Source organism: Stigmatopora nigra, chromosome 4 (genome assembly GCF_051989575.1).
Source record: "Stigmatopora nigra isolate UIUO_SnigA chromosome 4, RoL_Snig_1.1, whole genome shotgun sequence".
Classification (NCBI taxonomy): domain Eukaryota; kingdom Metazoa; phylum Chordata; class Actinopteri; order Syngnathiformes; family Syngnathidae; genus Stigmatopora; species Stigmatopora nigra.
The window spans coordinates 11,601,336-11,617,463 of record NC_135511.1 but is presented as its reverse complement, the minus strand read 5'-3'; the positions used below and the strand labels follow the sequence as shown (position 1 = coordinate 11,617,463).

Genomic DNA, 16,128 nt, shown 5'->3' with positions numbered 1-16,128 from the left:
ACTGTTGTACACAACATTGTCACAATAGATTTCTCTTTGCCATACATGTATTTAATACAGTCAACCATCGTGCTATTTTTGGATTTACAAGATGCCCTTCCCAATTTGCATCGTCCTTTAATTTGCTAACAAAGGCAGTACAAAAGGGTTATTTCAGAATTGGAAGAATTTTGACTCCAAACCAATCACATTTTAAACAGATTGGCAAAATTGTTGCATGTACTGCATTCGAACTCATTGATGGGCATTTTTTTGGGAATGCAAGAGAAGGAAGGCATATGGTGCATAATTGTGCCAATGCCTTTTTGGCCTGTATATGACTGATGTTGTTAGTCTGTAATTAAGAGGTGGAATGTTTCTAAAGAAAAATTTATTTATATAGCACAATTCAACATGAGGCAATTCAATGTGCATAAACAAAATTATATGTGTTACTGGCACAAATTCATTGAGAAGCTTGCATGGCCCAGTCAGAGGAAATTGAGTTCCCTCAATGGACCTTTTCAATGGTGCAAACAAGGCAGCGCTATAGTAACAACATTTGACATCATTGTTTAGACTTATAGGTAATGTGGCCACTTCTCTTTACTGTAATAGCTCAGTGTACTAAACTGACGAGTGCAATCGGAGAATGATTTCTTTACGAGGTGTTGTTATTATGACCTTGGTTAGACAAACACATTGGTCATTTTCACTTAAAGTGGCAGCTTAAGCAGTTAGGATGAATGTGAGTAGGGTTGTGTTGCCTTATATCTGTGGATACAATGGACTTAATTGTATATTTATACCAATTTATTTTTGGATTCGATAACTTTATTCATCCCGTATTCGGGAAATTTGAAACCCTATTCAGCACTAAAATATATGTTTGAACAAATTGGCTTTCAAAATGTTTCGTGTAGACTTGCTTTAGTGGAAACCAACTCTAGTCAGGGCAGTGTAGCCATGTATATTGTTTATTACCAAGAAAAAAAATGTGTATTGATCAATTCAGACTGATTTTAATTCGATTCAAGAACCGTGTAATGAAATATCGCGATATATCGCCAAATTTTTTTTTTAAAAACACCCTTAATTGGAAACGTGGCTGAGTATAGACAAGCCTACCTGAATCAAACAATGTCAAAACATATTCAAACAATTTAGCTTGGCTTTTGACTTGAAATTAGATTTATTTCCATTTTGCCATGACTCATGAAGTATGTAATGTCTAATTTAGCTTTGCACTATGCTGGACACTGTCCAGTCCATCTTTATCATTTTTATGGAAATAATTATAATGAGGAGATCATTCATAACTTTGGATACATTATGTAGCACTGCTTTGGGGCCACTATGAAGTAATGTAGGAACAAAAACAATAACATCACAGCCACATGGAAAGCATAACGACCTGAAATTTGTGTGTATATATAGCTCATATTCGTTTAAGGTTGAATCCGTATGTTCCTTGGAGATTAGGTTTGTTAAAAATGGTCAACATCTAGTCGTTTCCCAGCAGCAGGTTGAGAACACAGGTCACGCAAATTTTAGAGGCCTTTGCGATCCAGAGCGGAGAAATAACAGCGTGCGTCGAGAGCAGATGTTATGACACACATGCACCACTATTTTCTTTATTATCATTCAAGTCACAGCTGCCGGTGGATTTACTTTTTCCTACAGTTAAATTTATTCGAGCGCTGAATATACGGAGCAGGTTTATTCCTCTGTTTATACTCTGATTGACGACCATGAGCTTCAGCGGCACGTGTCGCTACAAAAGTAGAGTTAAGAAGTAGTCGAGACTTTTAATGCCCCGTGAAAAAAACCTTCATAACATTTAATTGAAATGAAGCAAATGGCCCAAATTCAGCAAGATATCTAGAAGGCTCTTCTGAATACAGCTGGAGCTCCTTTTTGGATAAGTTTTTCAAGTGAAATACTAACAGTCCGGAGTCTTCTTTCCTTCAATGTTTAGTCAATCAAATTCCTTAAAAGTTGAGATTCAAGAAAAGCCCCCATCTTTCCATTCGAAAATTTTAAATGTTTCTTTCATGTCAAAATCTTCAACCAGTAGTGTGAAAGTTCTGTGATGGGAGGACTTACCTGAAGGTCCCGAGGTTCCCTGGAAACCAGGGCTTCCAGGTGGGCCCCTTGTGCCCGGCTCACCCCGAGGCCCACTGGGACCTGGTATGCCTCGAGATCCTGATTTCCCTAATGGAGGTCAAGATAATCATCACTTTTAACTGTTAACATCAATTGTGAGAATAATTTACCATCTCTGCCTGGAAGACCATCAATGCCTCTTTCACCTTGAGGACCTGTAATGGAAGGACTTTATTGCACTGTTGCTAATTAAGCCAAAAAGCTTAAAAAACACAAATAAAATAAAAACACACACATTTAAAGGCTGATTGTTGGAGTAACTGAAATTATTTCTAGAATCCAAAATCATTGGATCTGTTTTGTTGTGTTAAAGTTTTTTTTTTGGTTAAAGGTTGGACAACTAGGTATTAGAAAATCACAAGTAATTGCATGAGATTTTTACAATTAACTGAGGTCATTTGCATTATATCATCATATACATACACGAGTAGCACACAGAGTCCGAGCTGACTCGGAGATAGCTAGTTAACTTATTCAGCCATTTTTTTTTTATTGTTAATGTTTAAATGCAGCAATAGTTTGTTTAAACCAAGCTGAGTTAACATTCAATGCAGCTGGGCCTGTGCGTTTCGTTATTATTTGCAGCAGCCAAAACTGGGCTCAAGTTCAGGAAAGAAAAAGTGAAGTGCTTGCCTTGAGCTCTATAAACGACCACCTCAAATGACTCCCTTACTCAGACTCCAGGAAATGAGTGTATGTGGACAGTAGGAAATAGGATATATATAAGTGCATATGTGAGCAGGTTGAAGGGGCAAGAGTGGTTGGTAATGGTGAAAAATTATTTCAAGTGTGGACTCCCACTTATGTATTTCAGGTATAATCATTAAACATTCTAGCTGTCTGTAGACTGTAGTAATTTATACCTACCAGCAGGTCCCTGTTCACCCGGAACCCCTTTAGCAGGAGCGGGCCCCAACAATAAAGCGGCCTCAGGTGTACCTTTGCCTCGGGACAGAGGTTGCCGTTGAGACATGGACGGCAAAGCAGTGAATCCTTGGACCTGGTGACGAAAGACATTTTACTCAAATCTAAATGTGATGTTGCACGAATGTACAAAGACTAACCTTAGCCTCCAGCGAATTCAGCCTGTCATTCATTGCAGTGATTCGACTGCAATTGAGGCAGTCTAGAAAACAGGACAAAACGATACTCCTTTACATCCCCAGGAGGCAAATGCCAGTCTTTTTTCAATCAGGCAAATCAGAACACATGGTCACGCTTACGCGAATGGGGCTCGCCCGCTCGCGGAGGTGGGCGACGCATTGTGGATGGTTTTCTTATTGCCTCCTGAGCCACCTGCTGTTTCCCGGCATCTGTAAGAGATGAAGAAACAGGATGAAATTACGTCTTGTCGGGTACACTTGAGGTTATAATGTAATGTATTCCAAAAATATGGTTGACATTGTACAAGAAATCAGAGTGAGATCAAAATGACATGACTGTATCACATAAAACCACAGTTCAGCACCAAAAATAAACATTCTCCGTACATTGAGCTTTTTCTTTGGAAATTATTAATGCCAGCTTCCACGTTGTGGCATTATAAACATGTTTACAAAACAGATTCTTCCAATGGTTGTATCACTTTTAATTTAATGACTTTTTTTTTAGACTGCCAAGACAGAAGTTTAAAAAACTATTACTCCATTATTCATGAACGGATACCAGTGAAATGTGCAACGTATATCTTAGGGATGTTTATTTTTATTGCTGCCTGCAGGTGGTCATTTAGCCTGTAAAGGATGCCCTATTAATGCTTCTGGGCCGATGAGATGTTTAGGAAGCTAGCTGGGTGGTCGTAGTACATTTTGAATTTTATTTTGAACAGACTTAACTACACAGCCATTAACATTTGCTCCCTCCACTCTTGAACAGGAGAACTGTGTGTGCCGTGTATCCTTTTTGTATTGTTCCTTGTATAAAAAAAGATATTCATCAGAATATCGGGATGGCATGGGAGAGAGCGAGCCTAAACAATAGTTGGCTTGTGCAGAGAGAATGAACTTAGATTGTATTCTGCCTTCTTTTATAAAGTGTGGGAGTTTCTGTCTGTGGGTTCTAGATGTTTTCAATAGCCTTTGTGGTGCTGCAGAACTCTTTTGTTTGCTCTGGTGTGGACCATCTCAACCCAGGTGCTACAAACATGTATAGTTGGGCTCAGCAGAAACCAGGAAGTAGTACTTCCTTGCATTCTGTCACCAACAGCCATCTACACTAAAATATGTGTAAAAACACCTGCAGCAAGAAGTAGCAAAAGTTTTGTTCATTGAACAATCTGTTGTATATCGAACGAATCCAAAGCCAGGAGATGAAATGAAAGGGAAACCTTGTGAATTTAAGGCAAAAAAAGACCATCACAAAATCTCAGCTCTATGGAAATTAGAACACGTGGTTTGTTGGTCAACAATGCCCACTTTCATATCCGATTTATGATTTTATTGCTTCAATTTGTGCTCATGGGATCATAAAACACATTCCAACAGCATAATATTTGTCTAAAATGCAGCAACCTCTTCCCTGTTTAGAGGACAATGATGTTGCATTCAAAGAAAAACAAACACGTATGTTAGTTTGTCATTCTGCCGTCTCCCCATGGATTTAATGACCAAACACAGGAAATTTGCAAGCCCCTCTTCTCAATTCCACAACCACAAATGGTTTATTGTGCAAGCCATAAACCGGAGTTGGCACAAAGACAAGCGTTTCCTACACATTCCTTCTTACGCGAATAGTCTCGGTCCTGTTATCTTCAAAGGTGAAATAAATCTCTGAGTCAACTCCTGTGCAGTGAAATGAAAGACAGAAAAGCTTCACACGAGATCCAACACCCGTAACGTCATCATTGTTAAGATGGCTCTTCTCTGACAATCATTGTATACTCACTCTTTCTTCCTAGTGGGCTAATTGCCCCAACAGGGGGTGGATGTCAAATAAACGTGTGAATATATTTGGCCTATTGCCCTCAGGGTGCGCCAGAGCCTAACGGGTGAGCCAGTTAAGGCCATTCATTAGAGAAATCCCCCTGCGGAAAGTTCAGTGGGACAGAGGCCGCCTACCATTGGCTCCACTACTGCACATGGTCATTTGAAAGTAAACACCCTTTAAATCATTTCTTCTTCCACTGTAAACTAGAGACGGATTTTGGTTATCCAATTCAAGCAGCACACCATTGTGATGTTCTTTAAGTTAGGCGTATTTTACGCTTTCAGCAAATTATGTCAAATAATTTGCCATGCATATAGTTGGGGGTGAAGGTCATCACAAAGAGTAGCAAGTCATTAAACAAGAATGTCACTAATAGGCTTCCAAGGCAAGACTTGCAATTGTTTCAGATCGAACTTTATTCGGATTACTTTGGCTTCTTTACATTCCTGGTTCATTGTTCATTGAACACTGCCATAGTCATAACATTATCACTCTGTTCTGGCGATGTACGAAATTCCACCGAGGCACGGTGGAGGATGTTGGTAATTTCAATGATATTCTCAAGCAGTAAAATATGATCGATGTGTTCCTCGAGGTTTTGTCGGCTGTATTTTTCTAGCAAACCGCTGAATATGCAGACAACCTAAAATAGATGCGCTTTATCGTTTCGAGTTACTCCAACGCGTCATGCTCGGCAGCCGTCTCCGCACACACGCACGTGGACACGCCGCAGCTCGCAGACACAGCAGAGTGTAAAGTTCCTGATCCATCTCTGTCTGGTCAATTAGCTGAGCTCAGCGCTGCGGCATCATTAGTGGGCGCTGTGGGCGTTTGTCTCTGTCTGCGCAGCCTCGGGCCGCAATGAATTGCACTGCCGCGGCGAGCACAAACCCACACCCATAACAGGGAGCAAAATTCCTCAAACTGGGATGAGGCAGACTGAACAAGGTGACTACGCAATACACGTTTCCGCTACACAGGGACTTTGTTTTGTCTGTAACCTTGCCACGATAATTACTATATAAACTAATTGTTCCATATATTAAATGGCCTATAATAATTAGATATTTACAACAACAAAAAACAGGACGATTGGTTAGCGTGTCGGTCTCAGAGTTCTGGGGTTGAGGGTTCAATCCCAGGTGGGTCCTCACTCTGTGGCATTTGCATGCTGTCCCTGGACAGACGTGGATTTTCTCCAGGTACTTCAGAAAATGCTCATTGACAAAATAGTATGTCAGTCATTCGATTATTGCATAAACATATTGCAAAACGGCCTCTAAAGTAGGGTGTTTATTTTGTTTTCTCATGGAACAACCTTTGGTTAATTAGGTGATCGAGACACTTCATCTTCTATTTTCCTCAGAAAGTGCAACTCTACCTCCTCTTAGAGGAAAAAGGACAAGCCCACACACTGGATGGGCTTCACTATAATTATAGTTCAGGGGGCAAATATGTCACATAATTGATCCCCAAGGAAAATATAAGTTCCGCTAAAGTCATACCTTATGTTTAAGTTGTGTTTGAAAACAAGTGCACATGAAGGCAGCCACGTCTGCATTTACTCTGCTTTACAAGTGTTGAGGAGGTGTTGCGAAGGAAGCCTCCAGGACCTTGAGGTGAGAGCACGGAGGGTCGGCAAGGTCACCGCACCGGCACACCTCATCAATCAGCATAACACATGAGCCAAAGCAGCATGTGGTAAAAAGGATGCCCAAGGAGAGAAATAATAGCTTACAACTACAATAGTTGATAGAAATACAAATTTTGCACTTACATACGCATATAGATATAGTTTCACTGAGAAAGAATACACAACATAATTATTATTAATACACAAGGTGGGTCATTTCCATGCATAGCAAAACCAAGATTCATATAGGCTTCATGCAATAACAAAAAGTTAGTTAGTTACCTCATCTTGTGAGGCCAATGGTAATGTATCAGACAGATTCATGATAGTTTTGAAGTCGAGACCCCTTCAAGCACGCTGTTAATTGAGCTTGCACCGGGGCACAATTATGCTAGAAGAGAAAATGATTCCCAAACCTTGCTTGTCAAATATATTGCACAGACAATGACTAAATGACTTTAAAGGAACCACTGTGAGTTTCAAGGCTTTCGCCCATATGGTCAACACCGAGTTTCTACACTTTTTAACAAATGAGGCCGACTCCTGGGACAAAACTCAGGTGTCTCGCCACGCAGATGTGTTTGAACACACAAGCTGTAATCTCTTACAGGAAAGAGGAGGTTCTTCACCTAATCCTACACAAAAGTGCCTTTACCTCACCTTCCCTCTCACTGTCTCTTTCCTCATCATTTGACTGTCTTTCCAACATGCATTTAACAATGCTGACGGCACCGACGGTGTCTGCCCCCTCTCCCAGTGTGCGGTGTAATTGCAGAGCAGCACCGAGCCCGGTGGTCAGACTGGCGGAATGACTGCTGACAGGCATGCTTGTTTGGCCTACAGTCTCGACTTCCCACTGGCACTCACAGACAGGAGCTGCGGGTAAGTAAGCCAGTGTCTCTCTGCACTGGATAGCTTCCATAAATCTCCCCCTTTCTCCCACTTCCTCGGCAGGGGAGACGCCCCATAGAGCTTGCGGCCAGGAAGGCGAGAATACCTAAAAGACACTAATCATGGGAAAACTGAGTACCTCAAACATTTACCACCTTCTCCACTAATTACTGAGCAGGTAGGCCTTCACTGGTGCTTTGTGTTCATTGGAGTGTGAGTGATTGGTGGTGGCTTTGGTAAGTGTAATGGTCTAAGACTCTAAGTTCATTGATTTTTGCATTGTTTGAACATTGTTGCTTCATATTGTTTGCTTTTGCTATGTCTCGTCAATTGCCAGGTGTTTGTCTCCCGCAGTTCTTGCACTTCTCCTTGTGTTACCCAATCAGCTGCCTCTAAGCATTTGTGTCTTGGCCATGTGACAATGTGTGGAAATCAAAAAGACCAAATAGCCACACCAGTGACTGTGATGTTCACATCAAACCCAAGAACGTTAATTGGATTTTCTCTTTTTCAAAAAGAAATTGCACTTACGGCTCTCGCTTTACTTTTTACAACCATTGGAACAGAAAACATATTTCTTAATGCGAATCAAGGGAATCAAAGTGCGGTTTCTGTAAAGTGGCTAAAGTTAGCAGTGGGCACGTCTGCAGAAATGCCAAGTTAGGTTTAAATGGGGAAGATTGGGTTCACCAAACCACTCAGCAGTCCTCAAACATTTCCGGCAGTTGAAAACAGCATATGCCCAATAAAACCTTGCAAGGGGTCGCCGACACAGCACACACAAGAGAGGCGGACGCTTGGTGAACTCCCTGGAAAACTTGATCGACCTCAAACGTTTCTTTTGCTACCAAGTCCCTCTTTAAAAAAAAAAAAAAGCATGCTTGGCGTCTTGTCCAATGATGCGAGACCCTTTTCCCCACTAGCGAAAACAAGAAACCACACATTCAGCCGCTGTTTTGGTGTGGCAGGGAGGAGGCTGTAAGTGTGGGTGACCTCTATACAAAACACCCCCGACACACCGCAGCCTTGAATCGTTCGTCTTCAACACGCCGCCACAGCTGGCCAACACGCAAGAGTTCGAAAAACAACATCGACCATAAAAAGACATCCAACATAAGCGTATAAAAACAATATATCCTTGCTGTTGAAATATTAGATGGACGACACTCTGGGACTAAAATAATGAACTATATAAATTAATGTTGCTGTAGCTGGTTGTGCTTTACTGTAACCATTCTTGTTTTTACAGTGGTTCATAATTTCATCGTTCATCGTTAGTCTTGCCGTATGGAACCACAGACATAAATTTGGCTGTGAAATTCAATGGTGAAAGGAACGCAAACAGTCTGGAAATCTGGCGGGCAATAACCAGGCCAAAAGTTGAAGAAAAAAAAAGTTCCAGTCTAACCAAAATGTTGCAAGTAATGGCTGATTTCTCATACTGCTGAGGTGCCTACTATTTATACAACTGCTCTTTTAAAGTCTCACGGTATCATTCTTTCTGCGACTTTCATAACAAGCTTGTATTATTTTTTAGCCCATTTCATACTATGTCTCAGAGGGAGATGTAGTGTGTTTAACAGCACCACATTTATTTGACAGCTGTAGTTAGAGATTGCATGAAACGCCAACATATAGCAACCCACAACCACGATTTACTTCTGGGGTTTCGGATCATATTTTACCATCTGTTCAAGAAACGTCTCAAGTACGACATGTGAAAACCAAAGCCAAGACGGCGATAAAATCTGAGTGCGAAATAACGAAATAAAAAGTAATTTTGGTGACTTAAGTATAGTGTTTCTTTCAGAACCATACCAATGATGTCATTTTTTTAAATCATAAACAACCCCATGATCTTTAAAAGATCTGGTAATACTCAATTTCAAGAGGACAAAATAGCTACCATGTCTTTACCGTTTGTGTTTAATTTTCTTATTGACATATATTGATAGGCAAATCATTTACTCCCACCCCTCACAGTTCAAATTGAATGGATGTTAATTGCGATCTACTAGATGGGCATAAATTACATAATCAACCATCCTATCCACTTAAATACTTGTTTGAAGATGTGCCATGAGATCCCCTGTAAAACAGACCCTTTCCTCTGACCCAAATTACTTCTCAGAGGTTGGCAAGCGTCCTACCTTGTAGCCAAGCACAGCCGAATCCGCAAAACCTGAGCTGAACATGGCTCATATGCTCTGCTGTACACATTGGGGAAGTGGCTGAGGGAAATCTTCGCCCTCAGTGTTTGAAGGACACTTCCCATCAAAGCCGGATTATATTATTTGAACACTTAAAACTGTCTACTTTTGGCAAAAGAAGCCATGCAGCTTTTCCCCTGTTATAGAACATTAGTGCGTGTATACGTTATAGGTTTCAAAAGGCTGCACATGTCCAAACACCCTATGTTAACAATATAGAGAACTGAGGTCTCTGCCTGACAAATTTACAGAAATATCCATGCCAATCGGTCCCAAAAGTGCTTGATGAGCACATCCACTATGTGATAGTGCCTGCAGGCGCCCTTTCTGAGCCAAGACTCGACTGCCAAACCGCAGTCATTTGGACCATGTAATAAATGATAAATTGTGCTTTCATAGCAAACCACAAAAGTGATTCTCTTGCTTGGCTCCAAATGAACTCAGACCAGCATATGTGTCATATTTTTGTGTTTCTCATGATATGACTGGTCTTGGACACAGCATTGCCAATTCCATCACAATTGGATGTCATAGACCTCGGGAACATCTCAAATAACACCCAAATTCTTGAATTTTCTTCCCCCCTTTCGGATCATTTCATTTGAGTGAGGGATTATTGGGGCCTGCTGTGGGAAATGTGACATTTTCTGAAATCGTTGTCAAAATGCAGATGTGGGAAAATCAGTGGATTTAATGACCTAATTCAATGACTACTTTTGCAGATATAGACAACACCTTATCACGCGCATGCCAATGGAAATCTTGTTTAAAAAAATATTTCTATAACGTGAAATAACTGATTAAAATGTAAATACCAGTTAATGTTTTCAAGAAGTGCTCAAGTGACACGAGGGTCGACATATTTTAAGTGCCAGTACCGTTTGTGTTAATCAAATGTGAGCATCCCAGATTGCCTGGCCTTCCTCAAGATGTAATTAATACCCAATTAATGGCCCCAGAGCTGTCTAACAGTACATATAAGGCATGGGTATAATTGATGTCTCAAAATTGCTATGCCTCTTAGCATTTCTTCCTTATCAGAAATGTGAGAAAATCACCATTTGCACATTTTTATAAACCCGTGTGCAAAGAGTATAGAAAAATAGGTATTAAGAGATCATGCATCGACAGTAATGCATTCATTAAGCGCAATCAAGATCCTGATGATCAAAGCGTCGGCATCTATCGTTTGCCATGGGCTAGTTTAAGCCACCTAATATCTATTGTTGCACATTGAAGCTTGGCAGACGCATGGGCGCTTTGATTTCAACATTGGTTTTTCTTTGCCCAAAATAGAGTGCTCGCTTTAAGAGTGTCAAACAGCATGCAAGACAACCACAACGAGAAGCAGTTGCTAAGAATAGTTGTGGTTTATGAGATGATACATAAAACAGCAGAGATATGGTCTTTTCACCGGATAACATTTCAGCAACTGAATGACTCATTTACATATGAATGTAAGCCAGTATTAATATTTCTTAACCCCATCCTCCTATATATGATATATTTATCTTGAGTGTATCGCATCATTACCTTATATATATATATATATATATATATATATATATATATATATATATATATATATATATATATATATATATATATATATATATATATATATATATATATATAAGGTAATATATATATATATATATATATATATATATATATATATATATATATATATATATATATATATATATATATATATATATATATATATTTTTTATGAATGTATATGTACTAACTAATGGGGGAAGAGGGAGTGAAGTAAATGAAAGTGTGATGCTGAGCTCAGTCTAGTAATCCCTGGGTGAATGGCGTACTGTGTGCCAAGCATTCCACTGTGTCTTTTTAAGGCTTTTTGGGGGATTAGACCCCACTTACTTCCAGGGCCGCAGGGGGGGATCAAAGCTGACTTGACTTTTCAGGCTCAGTTTGTGGAACATTCAGGTGACACCATGGAAAAGAACACCGCAGCCAAAATGCCAGACGCTGACAGAGGTCGTACGCACCTGGTGTGGGTCAATCTTGTCGTAATCCTGCACAGAACTAACCGTCAATCTGACCACTGACTCTTGGCCCGGGGGTTTTCGTGGCAATAACATGACGGACGTAAAAAAAGGATAACTTTACATCCAGCTAAACAACCTACTACCAAAACAGACGTGATCTTAGTGACCTTTGAACAACTGTGCAGATCCATATAACATCTGACCTTTAGCCTTCTTTAATCCTGCACAAAGAAGGTGTGCTGCATGCGAGGGAAGACACCAACTACTCAAGTGCAGGAATTTCTCATGCTATCTGTGACATCTCAGTGTTCATGACAAGTACTTAACCTAGCTGGTGCAACTACACATTTTCCCTTCGGAAATAAGTACAATGATGTCCGGGGGATTTCAGCACAGTAACGTGTAGATAAGACATCATGATCACAGGTTAGGGCCTGCTCTGGGATCTGGATTATCTTTTCCGTCCTACTTTTTTTGCACATGTGCTAGGCTATTATCCTTGACAACTAATTGTGTGGCTCATATACCCCCTGCGCCCTTTTAAATCCACATGTTCCATGTCTGTCATTTCAGGACACACACACAAGTAACCACTCCAAACCCCAAATGACGACACTACAAGTCTGGCAAATGTTTGTCCGGCATGAAATTCTGTCTCATGTCTACATGGTCTCAGAAGAAAGTGGGCCTTCAGGCATGCAGGGTCTTGGTGTGTTTGTGTTTTGCACCAGTGGAGATAAGTACACATGCTCTCTCAGCTCAACAAAGGGATGATCAAATATAAAAGTTTTCTTTTGCAGCTCTAAATGAGGGTCATTGTATTGGCATTGTTGTGGCAAAAGAGGCTTAACCCCCAAAAAAGACAAGAGTCCGATGGATCACAAACGAATGGGGTGGCCTCTTCACGTTGAACTTTTTGCCTGCTATTGACAGCAATACACATCTAAGCCAGCAAACGCTGATAGCACCTTCCTATCAGAATAGTTAGGACGTCTCTTGAGGCCAGTGACTGTTATCGTGTCATTTCATATTGTTTTAACTGTATTTGACAAATGGGATAACAAATAATCACATTACGAATGAATGCATGGAATTTCTCAAGTACTCAAAACATACATTGTACATTAAAGAGGAAAAATATGACTGTTATCCCTCACAAGGATATAAAATGTATTTTGTCAATTTCACTGATTACATCCATTAAACAAGTATGAATAACACCAAAAATAAATGAGGCCAAACATTAAAATCAACAGTGGTTCCTCTTAGGGATTTTTTTTCTTTCAAAAGGAGATTTATGATCTGAAGAAGTCCTCCTAGTTGTAGAGCAGATGTAGAGCATTTATTTTTGCCTATTTCTGAGGGAAGGGGCACACTAGATTGATGATGCACTTGAAGATTGGTGATATATTATTATTATTTGCGGGCCTGCTGGAATGGTCAGGGATTACTCTTTAAGAGCGCATGATATCCGTGTCCTGGTTATCGCCGGGAAAGGCGTAATGATTATAAACAGAGGAGATAGAGGAAGGAAGTGTTCTTACTCCCTTTATCCTCTTTTTCTTTGGCCATCAAACTAGAATGTTGGTCTTATCAGTACAACATGTCCACATTTGACTGTGATGAAATGATGAAAGAACACACACGTACAAAGGGGAGGGTGCCATTCAGAGAGTTGGAAACGGATTACGGGAGGAGCAGCGGAGCGGGAAGACTTAGCTGAGCCGTCAGCGTCTCCTCATCGTAGACAAACAACAGGCCAGATGACAAGCTTAGAACTACACCATCAATCATTCTACTCGTGTCAGCGAATAAAAGCAAGCGTGTGATGGGCGCAGGTCTATGAGGGTCCGGCGACCCCTTGGGTCTTTGATAGAGTCTTATGTTGTACTTTCAGAAGAACACAAACTCCCCCTCCTGCAACACCCCTATACTGGTATCCACAATGTTTTACAATAACACAAGTCTCCCCTACACTCCTGCACAACCAAAGTATGAGAAAATGCTGATAGAAGTCGAGGGAAAATCCAAGAAAAACTCCCCACAAGATGCTTGTGTAGCATCCCAAACTTGCCTGCATGAGCACAGGTTGTTTTACTCAGACGCAACCAGTAGATTCCAAATGCCAATATTTCTTGTCACCTCTGATAATACAAAAGCAGTTGAATTGTGTTTTATAATCAAAATTCAATCAATCAATTTTGTAATGTGAACACTACAGAAAATGTCCAACCATCAATTTAATTTTGAAATCTGCTTTTGTTAAGATTTTCAAAAAAAGTTTTTGAAATTGATAATATAGCATTTGGAAGTTATTGCAAATAGAGATATATTGGAAATGGCTCTGTGATTTTATTATTAGAGGTTGGATTTAGTCAACCGGGTCAAAATGAATGAATCAAAGTCCCAAAGGGGCGGTGTGTTCTTTTGAGACTTTTGGTCGATAAATCACATTCACTTACACTTTCCAACAGTTTATCAGCGAAGTCGCGGTCATGGCGGCTTGCTGGCAACATCCAGAATACCGACACTTCCAAAGATAAAACATTTGGACAATCATAACTTACTATGTCTGGAGCCGTCTCTATCCTATAATTCTTCATCAGGCAGTGATGTATTCGAGGAAAAACAAGTAGGTCTTCTGCACAAATTTAGTGCTATTCTATCAATTAAAAGAATGTGGTTTTGCTAGAAATGTACTATTTACAGTCTTGACTGACAAAAAAGGCCTGCCACTGTGTCATGAGCTGAGTTCAAGTAAACTGCAGAAGCAATGGCGAGGGATCCGTATAAATCTGTTCCACTATTTCCACTATAACATTTGGTTTCTATTGGAAACCCGTAATACCAAATGACATCATTTGTGGCGTGCTGATATGTCTGCCAGAAAAGTGGAAAATGGAAGATATTTTATATAGTTTCAGTTCAGTCTACTTCTACCAACCTCATGATACCGTGAGAGCTACTAAAACACATTTAGTTATCATCATCCATTGACATACATCTCTTAAGATATGCTTACAATTGGGTATTATGAGTTGTCCTTTTCAATGTGCGCTACCCACCCACACAACTAACCAGGATGTCTATTCAGCAAATGAAAATAGCAGGATTTTCAGCAGGGCACCTCTTATAAGTTGCTTGACTATGACAAAGTGCCTCTGTATTCTCAACCAATTGGGCTTTTTGTTAGTTTTCCCCTGCTTTTTTTCTGCCATTCATTCATATGCACTGTTATTCATCTCTACTGATGTCCTCATCCAATACCCAGTCTCTGTATTGGCGCTTGATATGAATATTTTAGCCGTCACTGATTTGGTCACCGGATCAGATCTGATCAAACAGTAGCATATGTTTTCAGTACCATCATGCTTGTTGACCTCTATAAATCAAAACAGTTGGCAAACATATCCGGTGAGTGGGACTACTTCTTTTAAGAAAATAATGACAGTAACAGAGCATTGTGTAATATGTCTAAATAAATGTGTTTAGTTTAGGAGATATCACCAGGGCTCAGTTTAATATAAAAAAACATGATTTGTCATTTACTGGTCACATTCTATTTTGCACTACTTTTACTGGTCTAAACATCAAAGTATCTGTTCAGAAAAAAATCGTAGGTAAAAAAAATTACATTGAGATCACCCTGTTCACCAATCTGTCGATGTGTCTATCATTCTAAACCGTCAATCATTCTGGCTACAACCAATAGTATAATAACAGTGCACTGTATGTGTAAAGTGGAAGAAAAATCCCAGAAAAATCCATCTGACACTCAGCCTGTTCTCAGTTGTCAGCAAGCTTCTTAGCAGCCAGGAAGCGGCTGGCTGGCCAAAGGCTTCCTCATTACAAATAACCATCAGATAGAGTGCACACATAGAACCAAACCTTTCTTTTCCACAAATTGCTTGCACAGGCCCTAAATTCAAAGCATTTACATTATACTCAATCTCAGATCACATGTGGTAGAAAGCTAACAAGCATTTGACACTACAGTTATCTAAGTCGGCATTGGAAAAAAAGTTTCTGTATCCCTGCAGCAATGATTAATTAACGGAAGCATTAATAGATATAAATGGTAGCATGAAATGCTTTACATGCCACTCACTGGTTTTATAATTAAAATGCCTGAATCCTTTGTGTGAGAACAAAGCTGCCGCCCCATTTCAGCAAATATATAGAAATACTCAAGAAAAAAGTTTCTCCCTTATTGGAATTTAAAACAAGTAGAACAACAGTACAATATGGGGATAAAGTTGTCTGCTGCAGACAAGGGAAAATTAGTTCAATTTGAAAATTAGGGTCA

General features: G+C 40.0%; 1 protein-coding gene across 11 annotated transcripts in view; it reads right to left on the bottom strand.

Moving 5' to 3' along the window:
• Window positions 1–16,128, bottom strand: part of LOC144194985 (EMI domain-containing protein 1-like) — a 37,386-nt gene that overhangs the window by 5,786 nt on the left and 15,472 nt on the right. For all 11 annotated transcript variants that reach the window (XR_013326023.1, XR_013326022.1, XR_013326025.1 and 8 more), the window contains exons 4-8: window positions 3,369–3,458; window positions 3,210–3,271; window positions 3,013–3,145; window positions 2,256–2,300; window positions 2,086–2,193 (exon numbers count right to left, since the gene is read on the bottom strand). Coding sequence is in view for 6 of the 11 variants with exons in the window: in XM_077714273.1 (XP_077570399.1) it covers window positions 2,086–2,193; window positions 2,256–2,300; window positions 3,013–3,145; window positions 3,210–3,271; window positions 3,369–3,458 (438 nt within the window). In the remaining 5 variants the exon portion in view is untranslated. The remainder of the gene's footprint in view (window positions 1–2,085; window positions 2,194–2,255; window positions 2,301–3,012; window positions 3,146–3,209; window positions 3,272–3,368; window positions 3,459–16,128) is intronic.